A 12,373-nucleotide genomic window follows, 5' to 3' on the forward strand; every position below is an offset into this window, starting at 1 on the left:
AGCTGACCAATAAAAGAAAAGGGGCAAGAAACCCTCACTGCACAAATGAGACATTGTGTTCCTTAGCCCCTTTTACAATAAAACATTTTCCATAACAGGAAGATGCTTTAAAAGATCCAATGACTTCAAGGAACTAGGATTGACTTAGCCTACTTTTCTGCCACATGGTTTTAGCTTGCTTATCTACAAGTAAAGACGTACAAGGAAACACGTTGTAAACTACTTACTTTGCAAGTGCAAGGTTCCACACACACCCCTACACCGTTCCTGCAATTTAGCTGACAAGCAACTTATCAAACACAATAACCACGTTTCCTTTAATGAGAGAGCTGCAATGAATGTCCTAATTTAACACAGAATGACTTCCACCAAATTTAAGATTATACTTTGATGCATCAGTTCCATCCTGGATCATTCTCATGATGTAGATCATCATGCAGTCAGACAAACCCTTGGATCAGACCCAGAGTTAAAACAGGAGCAGACTCCTTCTGGCAGAGCCTGAAATCACAGCAACGGCAAGACCTCGAGAGCTGGTTAGGACCGATTTTTAGGTCAAATAACGTGAGAATGTACGGTTGGTATTGCAAAACTGCTATACTTGTCTCCTACTGCCCTAATTCCTATTGCATTCAGGAACATCAGAACTTAGATTCATACCCCGTAAATAAACACTGCATCGAAGAAATCCCTAACTCCCTTAAATGCTCCCAGTAAAGGAGACAACCTGAAAGAAACCAAATACCCACTGTCTGATTCACTGTCTATGATAACACAAAGAAACTCCCTCTAATGGTAAATTATTCTTGTAAACCCCACTTCGGTGCTGAAGTCAGTCTGTGTTTGATATCTGAACTACAAGCAGAGCTTTCATGTTTATTATAAAATATTCCATTAAATGCATACCAGTACAGAGGAAATATTTGCTTCTGGGGTATTTAAGGGTGTGGAATATTATTTCACTCCACTAGTTGACTAGAAAAGCCTTCTGCAGGAAAATACAGACATAATAAATCTGTCCTTCTCTTAAAAGTGTTATTATACAACATTATTTTGCAACATGCATTAACATGCAAATTATTACTGTTTTTAACTGACTGGGTTATATATTTACGAGCTCTATCCAGGTTTATTGCAACAGCTCTTTGAGGTCACTGCTGATTTTTACAGCATATATTAAGCTAATCATGGAAACTTTCCAGGATGTTTTCAAAACCTGTTTGTTGTAAGTCTTTGTAATGTACTACACAAATAGGATTCCTAATGTTTCTTTTCCTTTTCCATACAAACAAGTAAGAAAAAATATAAATACAATGGCTGCTATTTCTAGACACATAAAATATGTTTCAAAGCACACAGTGTTTTCAAATGTTCAAAACCAGGTAAATAAATGGGAAAACAATAATAAAAGAAGTAGGAAATCACTGCTGAGAAACTTTCCATTTTCCTATCTCTGCACATGAATTCTGAGTGTTCCTCAGGTATTTTCAGCAAATGAGCTACAAAGTCACATTTGAATATTCACATGAAAATTACCTGAACAGTTGTCTAATTAAAAACCATAAAAATCTTGTGATATGAAATATTTGATCCAAGAGATACTGCCTTATATACACCAGTATGGGCTTTTAAAACTTTTCAGTGATTTTACACAGTATGAAAATCATTGAAAGTAGCTTCATTATTTTAGTTACAAAAATCAAGTGAACATCATGATTTGGGCATTAATCACTATAAGCAGGTCTTTGTGTCCAAGTCAGTTTAATGTTTAACTTGGATTTAAGTTCTAGCTTTTTTTAAAGGTGGACTCAGCTGTTTGGTAGGTTTTTTTCTCTCTTAGGAATCCAATTATCTGGGAACAAATTAAAAACAAATGTGAAAGACTTCTTTCTTTTCCCTTCAATCCATCAGATTTGAATTAAGAATGTTACAGTTAAGCAGTGATTTCGGAAATATTCAGTACATTATGAGTCAGAGCTAAAAAACTAGCGAAAAAAGTAGTAGGGTTTTAAACAAAAAAAAAAATCCAAATTCAAAAGCTTTTGAAAGCTATCTGTAAAGAAAAAGACCTGAACGCTGTCTTCCATCAATAAGTTTGAAGAATTTTGAAATTTAGTTGGGTTTCTCCTTGCTTCCCTTTCCTTAGCCTCATACCTGCTTGTTTTAAAGCAGGTTTCAGATAAGAGAGAAATTTTGCTTTCCAATTAGGAGATCCCTGAAATTTCCTGGCACTTCAAGCCTCATGTAACATTTCTGGCTGCACTGAGAGAGGACATCCACCACAGCCAAGCTCACCTCAGACCACCTGCCCTGTATCTGAACACTGAACCAGTACAAAAGGTGCCTTTTGCAGAACTGGTTGTTTGTTCAAGCCCACACAGCCCCCACTAAGCACTCAGGGAAGGCCGGGGAACAAAGCTGACTAGCAAAAAGCAAAAACTCTGAAGCTTCTGTCCACTTTAAAGTAATTCATACATGTTTTCTTAGCCTTGGAAAAAAAAAAATCAAGCAGAAAGCCAAATAAACTAGAGCTTGCCTGGCCAGCTATAACAGCCTGAAGTTGGCATCTCAAACCACAGTATTCCTCTCTTCATATACCATTTGGAGGCAGCAGGCTGATACCTGGGTGGTTCTTCTTGATCTGCTGGTAGGTAAGGCCAAACACAGCATCTGTAGGACTATATACCTCTGTTCCCACAGCCAGTCATACCCAGGATACAGAGCATGGATAACTCACGAGAGTAATGAATCCAGGAAAATCCTTTAGAGACATTAGAGGAGATCCAGTATATCCATGGGGCTGCAGTTAGGTTAGGGTGTCAGGTATTATCATGTACTCCAGAGTCTCCTTTAAATGGAATGCAGTCCTACATGGGAAGGCAAGAACTACCCAATATTTTTGCCTCTGCATTGGTATTCTGAATTACGCTCATGAAAAGGAAAGGGTTCATATGAATCTACTTGAAAAGAATGTCTCTTTTCTATGCAACTAAGTAGAAAATATGCCTGAATCTTTTCCTTGTTACTCATTTCCACACACACACACAAATCTAATTATAATAAACGCCCAAGTAAATTTTCAAACCTTTCTTTCCTTCCCTTTACCATGTCAGTTCCTTACTAATCAGACTGCAATTGTTTTCTTCCAATAATTATCATGAATCAGGCTCTCGTGAACTTGGTAACAGCTGAAGAATATCTTTTTGACATCATGTAGCATAATTAGAGCGGAGCAAGGCTTTTTCCGTGATTGAATAGCAGGGTTAGCTATTGACGAACTCCCATTCCAGAACACCCACTACAGTGCAATGCCCGTGTTGCTGCTAACCAAATCACTCTGCCCACTGAAGTTCACAGGGAGTGGAAAAAAAAACCCAACACTCCAAACCCTAAAAATAGACACAACATATTGAGATGATACTAATGGGAATGCCTGCAGTCACAACAATGTTATGGGGGGAGAAGCCCATCAGATGCTGCCCCATGTAACAGGGCTTACACACGTAGAGTCATGAAATCCCAATTTCTGACTGGTAACACTGATTGCAGTCTCATGCTGATCCATGCTACAGTCCAACACAATGATCTCATTAACAGATATCACACTGTAAAGCCCAGAGCTAAACAGCTAAAGCCAAAGGTTTAGCTGAAAACCTCAATCCCTCTGAAGCACCTCTGGCTCCAAGGGGGCACAGTATGGATAAAGGCTATTTTGAAAGTGCATAGAGATTACGTCCCTGACAATAATATGTCTGGTATATTGCTGAGTTACTGGCAAAAGGACAATGAAGAAGTACATGGTAAAAAAAAAAGTGAAACCCCAAGTTTTACAGCATTTGTCACAGAACCTTTTTCAGGTCTTACAATGTGTGGCCCCCACATTTCTTAAATCCTGTAGAAATCCACATCTGTACATCTGTACCATGACACAAATCCCAGTAAAAGGTTAGTGTTGACTCTTCTAGAATGAATGAAGCTTTGCATTGCTATCCAAAAGACTGTTGCATGGGTTTTTTTCCTCACTGTAAGTTCTTGCAAGACAGAAAACCAAAGGGCTTAAAAAGCAGGACGTAAGATAGATGATGTGTGCCCACATCTCTCAGTGATAAAATAAGGGTGTTAGTGGGCTTTGAGGAAGGAGTTCTGTCTATTCCTTTTCTTTAAGGATATAGCCAAGGGTATGTGGACATGACGGATATGAAGCAAGAATCCACTGTCCTTACGAATGCCTATGAGTCCCCAGCGATCCCAGCTCAGAGGGAGAGGTGGACACATGAGGTAAGGCAGTGAATGGCTTCTCCTCTTTGCTCTGAGACACTGGAAACATCCGGAAAGCCAGGATGGGAGACTGGAGATTAGTCTACTCCATCCTACCAGTACCTTGGCATCAATACCAGCTAAAAAAAGGGAGGAAATCACCAGAAACTTCAAGTCTGAGGTGATGATGGGCTGAACTGCAGGTGGACTCCTTCCAGTAGGTAGGTGAGACAGAAAAGTGACCTTCCTGGAAGGAATCCATACAGCAGGTCAGGCCAGATTGGGCTTTGAGCAAACTGCTCTAAGGGAAGGTGCATCATTAGAACGAGATGGTCTTTAAGGTCCCTTCCAACCCACACCAGTCTGTCATTCTAGGATTTGCAATCCTCTAAAAATAGCTGTCACACACACATATATACACCTACTAAATTAGTACCTATTATGATGCCAGTAAAATACTCTCAATTACCTAAAGTGTTGGAACTTTTGAGTTATCATCAACTACTGAGACTGCAGCTGTAACCAACTGAAGTTCCCACTTGGTTCCCACTTTTCTGGGGAGACAGAGGTAACTGCTTCTTTTTTAAAATTTCTTACAGGAACTAAACTAAATGATTTATTCTCTCAGATGTGCAAGTGTTGGCTGGAACTGCTTGAATTATTACCCAGTTGGTGGGAGGTATTCTGCTGAATATTACATTTTACTGGACACTTATGTACATTAATTACCCTTTCGAAGTTACACAGATAAATGGGTAATTTAAACACCACTGGGACTACTCATTTTTCTCTCCTTAAAGCCTTATTCCCGACTGAGGAGGGCTATTCTCATGCATATGACTACTATTCAAAAGCAATGGGCTGCCTCACAGCACACAGAGCCAAGCATATGTGTCAATTTTAGCATGTTTGCTGCCTTTCCCAGGAATAGAGCCGGGGACTATCCACACTTCAGAGCAGGCACTGCTCTCTCTGAGTTTCAGAGCAAATCTTTGGTAAATATTAAACAAGCAACATTCTTTCAATCGCCTAGCTGGCACCCTTCTTACCCTACTGAATATTTTACTATATTCAATATAAAAGAGGAGAAAAGAGATATTTTCTTTATTTTTTTCCCCCCAATTGTACAGTTTCTGAACCCCATTACTGACAGGTGCTGCCTACACAGAGGGGTAAATACTTCTCACCAAGCACCAGCTAGAAGGTGAAGCAAGGACGGTGTCTATGCCGGCATCCAGCACGCTCCACTCTCAATGCTCCCATTATCCGCATCTGCCATATACAAATCCCTGGCAAGCTGGAGCCACACACCACACCAAGCAGGTGGTCAATCTCTTCTTCTCCCTTGCAGAAAACAATAAGTCCTGAATAGAAATGAGATTACATTCACACCTGCATCAATTCCTTCGTATATCCCAAAGAGAAACAGTTTAGTTTGCTGAGCTGATCGGCAAAACCCATTCCAAGTCATATTCAGCCACAGCGAAACAACCGATTTGATGTCATGCCAACAAACTGTAATTTACCTCAGAGAAGAAAAGAAGCAAATGTACCATTTTTTTCCAGTGTTTTCTAAAAAGTAACCTAAAGTGCACAGCTAATCATTTTCTAATATGACAGTTCTCCTGCACGAAATAAACCCATTTACATCTACTACCACACACAAATAGCGACAGAATAGGGCTTATCTGAAAAGGTGATACATATCTACTCCGAAGGAAAACCACAGAAAATCTTAAGAAGCTGCAGAAGAAAGGGAAAAATAAATAAATAAAAAATCACTTCTAAGGCTGCAGATAGTTACTGTTCAACAGCACCGCTGCCATGATCAAGGAGCCAAGAGCTGCTTACTGTTTTATAATGGTCACAGGAAAATTTACTTCTCCCACGAACAGGGACCTGGAAGGTCATACTACTTATTGGCATATTTAAGGTGAACGTATACTGCTCGAGTCCAGCTTGTTCTTCCTTCTCGAGGCGTCTATAGTTAAATGATTATATATATGCTGGCATGTGAAGCTTGGGTGGTTAATTTTAGCTGAAGTCACACATGCGCAGTGCTCAGATTTCTTCCACTGTCACATTTTACAATTCCTACCCCTTCTGCAGCTCTTCCCTTACACCCCCAATGCTCCCTTCTCTTACTACTGTCTGTAACAGGGAGTGTCAATGTTTGACATCAGTTTCAAACAGGATCAATGTATTTTATAAACACACTCTTGAATAATGAAGCCATTCACAGCAAGCATAACGTTTGGCAGGTCTTTTGTGTTAGACACCATAAGCATTAAAAGACAATTATTAAGGAAATTGTTGGGGTTTTGATAGTTTAGTTGTTTTGTTGTTTTGGGGGAGGGGGGTGTTACACAATCAGGAGACTTTCTACTTATTATAGAGACAACCCCCTTCACCTAAATGCTCCCAGTGTCAGTGGAAATTTATTCTCTGAATGGAAATCCAAAATTTCACATGACAAAAAAGTCCAGATATATTTTTTGAACTTTGGAGCATTCACAATATCAACCAATGTTTGAAGGTTTTATCTGTCACAAATGCAAGCTAAAAAGCACCAGGCTGAATTGGACCTGGAGTGGACACATGGTAACCTGGTACAACAAGTGCTGCCTGCCCTCTGGCAGGACCCCACCATGTGCAAGTGAGCCCTAATACCATAGTCTGACCATGCTGCTGGCATTCCTTAAAAACACAGAGCACTGGCACTTGTACAACGCTTGGCTGGAATTTTGTGTATTAAAAAAAATAATACAGCCAGTGTTGCCAAGGTGAGAAGCAATGACTGCTTCACCTCCCCTCTTGCTAAGCTGAAGGATGGATGTCTGACATTTTAGCTGTTGATTTTTCAAAAGGCACACTTCTGCCAGAGCAAAAATCTAAGCTGCTCTTTAAACCGCTCCATGAAAAGCAAACAGCTGGGGAGCCACGCTGTCTCCACAGGAGCTCTCCCCCCAGCAAAGCCCACTCACTGCGGCTGAGGGGTGTGTTTGTTTTGGGGAGGTGGGACGCAAACGGGGCTTTGATGGAGTTGGAAGTTTACCCAAACAGCTCTGAGTGCTGGGCCTCTGATGTGCTCAGGACTGTGCTCTGAGCAACAGCCCCGCTAAATGCAGACAGGCACCCGATGCAATGTGAGAACGGGGTAAAGCTTGCAGTGTTCCCCCAAAACCCTTGAGCACTGAAGATGGGAGAAAAATCTCATTTCAGGCTGCTACAAACTTCAATAGAGCTCCTGCTGTAAACTAATCCAGTACTCAGTGTGGTCAGTTCCCAGAACTTGATGGAAGTCTTGGCACACTTGGCCCATGACAGTAAAAAAAAAAAAGTCTTCTAAACTTTTCTAATGAAGACAGGCTCATTTTCTCTATTTGGAAGAGGTGTGAGAGACTGTTCCAAACAGCTGCTGTAATTTCATTGGTATTTTTCACCTGGGGTCACAAATCTGTATATTTGCAGTATCATCTCCTCTGGGCAGAAAGCCATGGCCACAGAAGGGATCAAAACAGATGAACTATCACTGCTGGACTGGACTCTGAGAAACAAAGAGTAAGGAAAAGATTCCAAGAGATAAACTTGGAATATAATCTCAATAGGGCTAGAAATGGAACCCAATTTGCCATGTAGCATTTTAAGCACAAACTCACCCCTCTATTCCATTTTTTCTTGATTGCTTAGAGGATTAATTAATCAAAACAAGATTCACAGCTGTGAAGCAACTCCAAGTGAAAGTACAATCCTAGCAATGTATGAAGATGAAAGTTATCTGGTCCAAATACTGAGGTCAGAAATGCTACAAAAGCTTTTCCTAATTTTTAACAAAATCAGTTTGCTGTGGGGATTAGGGAATTACAGAAATTTGCCTTGATCTTGCCTGAGAGACCAAATCGTAGCCCTCTTCTAGCCAAGAAGGTCCAGCCAACATTCTCCTTTGGGTCTGCTTAGTGCTTGATGGACAAAAATGAGACTTCAAAACCAGGGGCTGCGTAGGTTCAGTCCATATCAACACTGACATCACCAGCCAAATACTCTCCTCTCCCATGAACAGAATGCCTAGTGCCACTCAAAAAACACGAAGTCATCTGCACTACCTTTCTCACTCTGCAAAATGTAATTTAGTTCAGTGTCCAAGATTTTTCACAAGCAGCAGTGTCTCTGAAGCTGCCAGAAGCTGGCAGGAAGCAGTGCTCACTAACACTTGGAAGGACATAAAGCAACTTGCAACCAACACATGGATGAGAAATCACTGCAACTGAGTCACGAAGGCCAGCAATTTATTCCTCTCTTTATCTGCCAAGTAAGATCAATGCAAAATCTGGGGATGGAAGGAACAAAAGAAGGAGGAAACAAGAACCAAACTCGAGAAAGGACTTGACCACACGATTGCTTCAACGTATTCAATTCTTAATCATTTAGCACACGTTTAACTCTTCTGAACAGGAATGCTGTTCTGAAGTTGGTAGTTAAAGAATTACATGTTAATTCCATTATTTCTAAATTTTATTGACGGCAAGAGTAAGAATGAGAAGGAGCCAACTATCTTTCCAAAAGGGTTTTGTATGTTCTACCCATGCTTCTATTTCTAATGCTCTTCTAATGTTCCTCCTGCTCTTGGGCACTGTCAGAAATGGGACAGTTGGCTAGACAAATCTTAGGTGTGACCTACTTTTGAAAGACCTATTTTTATTTTAAGCTGCATTTTTAAGATAGTGATAAATGCTTTGTGACAGCTGAGCATTAATTTATGTGGCAAAGACTCCATCCCAAAGATGCACAAAAAGACTAAGAATCTCTTAGGGTCCAGCATCCCATTAGACCCAGATTATCACAGGAGCTCAACTTCCACGTAGCCATCAAAATAAAAAACTGATTTTTCAGACAACTTCAGATACTTTTTAAAAACCTGAACAAGTGCTAGATCTCCAGCATTTTTAAAACTCATCCTCACTTTTCAGAAGGGAAAAAGGAAGATACTCATATACATTTGCATCAACATACAGATGGGAGGATGCAGCCCACACAGATGTCTGGTTCTACGTTTTGCTAATGCGATCTTGAGATAAATTTCTTGCATTTGAAAATATTAAAACCCGTTTATGCACAGGTGGCAGCATTTTTGGTTTTGTTTTGTCATTCACTATACTCCTACATAGCCCAGAAATCAGGCTACAGCAAAAAGCTTTCTGCATAATCTGGGATCACCAGGGGTTTGCCATGTTTTACAGGAAATAAGGTAATCTTTATAAATTGTTCCTGCTAAGCACTTACCAAATAATACAAGTTGTTCTTTCTTTATTTTTCCCAAACAAAAAAAAAATAAAGTGCTGAATTAATTTCCACAAACATAACAAACCTAATCTAATGGTTTTGTAGCTGGCCATCTGTTTCACAGATACGAATCTAACTGAATCTTCTACTGACTGATAACTTTCGAAATTAAATTAAATTGTCAATGCTGACCCTGCTTCCAGCTTAGTTCCTCCTGCTTCCATTTAAAGGGTTGGGAGTGCTTTCTATATCATGATCTATATGCCAATTAGATAGAAGACAACTGGTAATAGTTGAAGCTACACACTTGGCACCAGATCAAACTTAAAGGGGCAGAGAAGGGCAGCGTCCCCAGCTATGATGCAGCCTAAGGGAATATAGCAAAAAAGTTCCAGAGTACAGATGTTATAGCAAAAACTTTAGTTCCCCTTTCTCTAGTACAGTCTACATCACAAAGATCTTTTCAACCAAATGGACTCGTATATTTATGAATAATTTAAAAAATACTCCCCCTAATGGGAAAGAGTCACCCTCTGTACCTAAGTTTAGTTTAGCAGTATATATTTAAAAAAAAAAAAAAAAAATCAGTATTTTTATCCCTAAAGCCCATTTACAGACATGCTAGCCAAGACCTCAGTTACCAGTTCACTGTCTTTGGGATGAAGAATAATCCTCTGAATGATATAAGAGGAAAATTCTGCTTCTTCATTTCCCACTGACCTTATGCCTTGCTGGAGAAGGAGGAAGGGAGATGCTACTTCCATCAAAGCCAGCTGGTGTGGGCACTGCTGGAGGCAGGATGCTCATAGACTCAGTAAACCATCAGCCTGATCTGCAATGGCAAATCCTATGCTCCTAATTAGAGAGGTTCACTACAGTGACACCAGCCTATGTTTTCATTGATCTGGGAATTAAAATCAACGCTGTAGGGTTTTACTAGAAATTCTGACACTGAACTTTTAACATAACCTTCTACCAAAAAAAAAAAAAATCCAGTAAAGTAAAATTTACAGCAGACTGGAATTAATAATTTAAAACTGTATTTTATGGTTGATGAAGAAAATGACAGTACAGGCACAATTCCCTTAAGCATAGGCGGTTTGGGCATCTCCGCCTGGGAGCTTCCTCACATAGCCATCGGCCACTTGAAGGCCTTCTGTACCTTCCTGGAAAAACCATTCAAGTAAAAGAAATAATTTTTGCACTGCACCTGAAGCTTTCTTCAGAAATATATATAGCACAATCCTTTAATAGAACTGTCATGAGGCAGATCAACTGTAGATTTCATCAATTTACAGCAGAGAGAGTTTTAACATAAAGATTTTTAATGGGAATTTCCAAGTCTTGAACTGCATGACCTACCAGCCTAAGACTCTGTTATCAGTTCCTTATGATCATCTGTTGATTCATCCCTTTTTAAAATGCAGATGGTTGAAATATTTCTATTGTTATTAATACTCCTTTAACAATTATATGGCAGCAAGGAGGTTGATCAAAAGACCTGCAAGCTCTGGAAAATTCAAAAAGCACAAGGCAATAACAGCAGAATATCCTCACAGGGGCCTCCATCAGTCCAATTTCAGTGTAATTCTATGCACACCTAGAGAATCCCATTCTCTGTTTGATATCTTGCATATAGTTTCCCATTTAGTCCTGGTTTTGCCTGAACACCTACACCTAGGAATGTGTTACTCCAGCAAACTTATATTCCTTAAATTAGCTGAGTAAAAGGTTTAAAGAGAAGAAAAATTACATGCAATTGACAGGCAATAAACTCCTGTAACTAAATCTTTGTCATTTTACTGGGGTCCACAGATATCAAACATTTGACTTTTTTTTTTTTTAAACTTTGTAAACTCTTAGTTTTTCTTCAGACAAGAACATTCACTTTGATCTATGCTATAGATGTGGTCAAATGTTCCCACAGGATGTAGATGAAAGCCCATCTATGTATGAAACTAAGCATGGTTTAAAGTAGCATCAGATAAGAGTAGTGGCTTAGCTGCAGATAAAATCAGAGCAATTACTAGTAATCATTCAGGAGGATAGAATCTACCAGCACAGAAACAAGGCTTAGGGACATCAGCAAAATCAGTTATTCTTTTTTGCCTGGAGCAAGGGTTGGAGGAATGTAGAACAAAGAGCATGTTGCTAGTTTAAAAAAGAAGAAAGAATAAAAGTGGCTTACGCATACATATAAATTTTTGATTCAGAAATTAACCACAGAGATAATAATACTGAGAGGGGGAAAAAATTAAAAAAAGAGCTATGAGGACTGGTTGCCTGTTTTCCTGCTCAAACACAACTAATATTTATAGCATTACTTATCCAGTTCTTTGTCAACTACAGTTCAATCTGCATAATTTTAAAGCTTTAGAAATAAATTAGAAAAGGAAAAAAAGAAAGTTGCAATAGCTGTTATAGCACTATGTTGAGATTTTAGGTTACAGGCCATTTTTTTTGCAAAAGGCAGGCTAAGAACATCATTTAAAACTTGGAATTATTCCAAATTAATTAAGCTACATGCAGATGGCTGAGTTGTGAATTAAAACTAAAATTACTGTTAAAACACTCTAAACTAAAAAGGCAGCTCACCGTTTGGATTTGGGGTTTTTTGTTTCTCTGGAGTTTTTATTTGTTTGTGTTTTGGTTTTTTGTTTTGAACAGTTGTGATTCTACTGCTGAATTTCCCAGTAATGTCATTTTTGTGGTATTTAACACCTTTGGACACGCCTTTGTTGCAAGTTTTGTTTATGCAATCTCACAACAATTAGGATGTCATTAATTACTCATTTTTGTCTCTGCAAGTAACTTCCCAGTTATCTCCTACAGGTTT

General features: G+C 39.3%; 1 protein-coding gene and 1 long non-coding RNA gene across 15 annotated transcripts in view; one reads left to right on the forward strand and one right to left on the reverse strand.

Moving 5' to 3' along the window:
* The window catches only part of NAV2 (neuron navigator 2), a 388,787-nt gene that overhangs the window by 159,827 nt on the left and 216,587 nt on the right, over nt 1–12,373 (reverse strand). The window contains exon 1 of one of the 14 annotated variants that reach the window (XM_027662063.1): nt 6,109–6,201. The exons of the other annotated variants lie outside the window; for them this stretch is intronic. Within the exon in view, the coding sequence (XP_027517864.1) occupies nt 6,109–6,183 (75 nt within the window). The 5' untranslated portion in view covers nt 6,184–6,201. Of the gene's footprint in view, nt 1–6,108; nt 6,202–12,373 lie in introns of those variants that run through there. 14 annotated transcript variants of the gene reach the window in all.
* Nucleotides 4,624–12,373, forward strand: part of LOC113955974 — a 30,366-nt gene continuing 22,616 nt past the window's right edge. Inside the window, exons 1-2 of the long non-coding RNA XR_003530709.1 lie at nt 4,624–4,825; nt 7,729–7,818. This is a non-coding gene — a long non-coding RNA (uncharacterized LOC113955974). The remainder of the gene's footprint in view (nt 4,826–7,728; nt 7,819–12,373) is intronic.

This window comes from Corapipo altera, unplaced genomic scaffold, assembly GCF_003945725.1.
Source record: "Corapipo altera isolate COAL_440 unplaced genomic scaffold, ASM394572v1 RXGC01000072.1, whole genome shotgun sequence".
NCBI lineage: Eukaryota > Metazoa > Chordata > Aves > Passeriformes > Pipridae > Corapipo > Corapipo altera.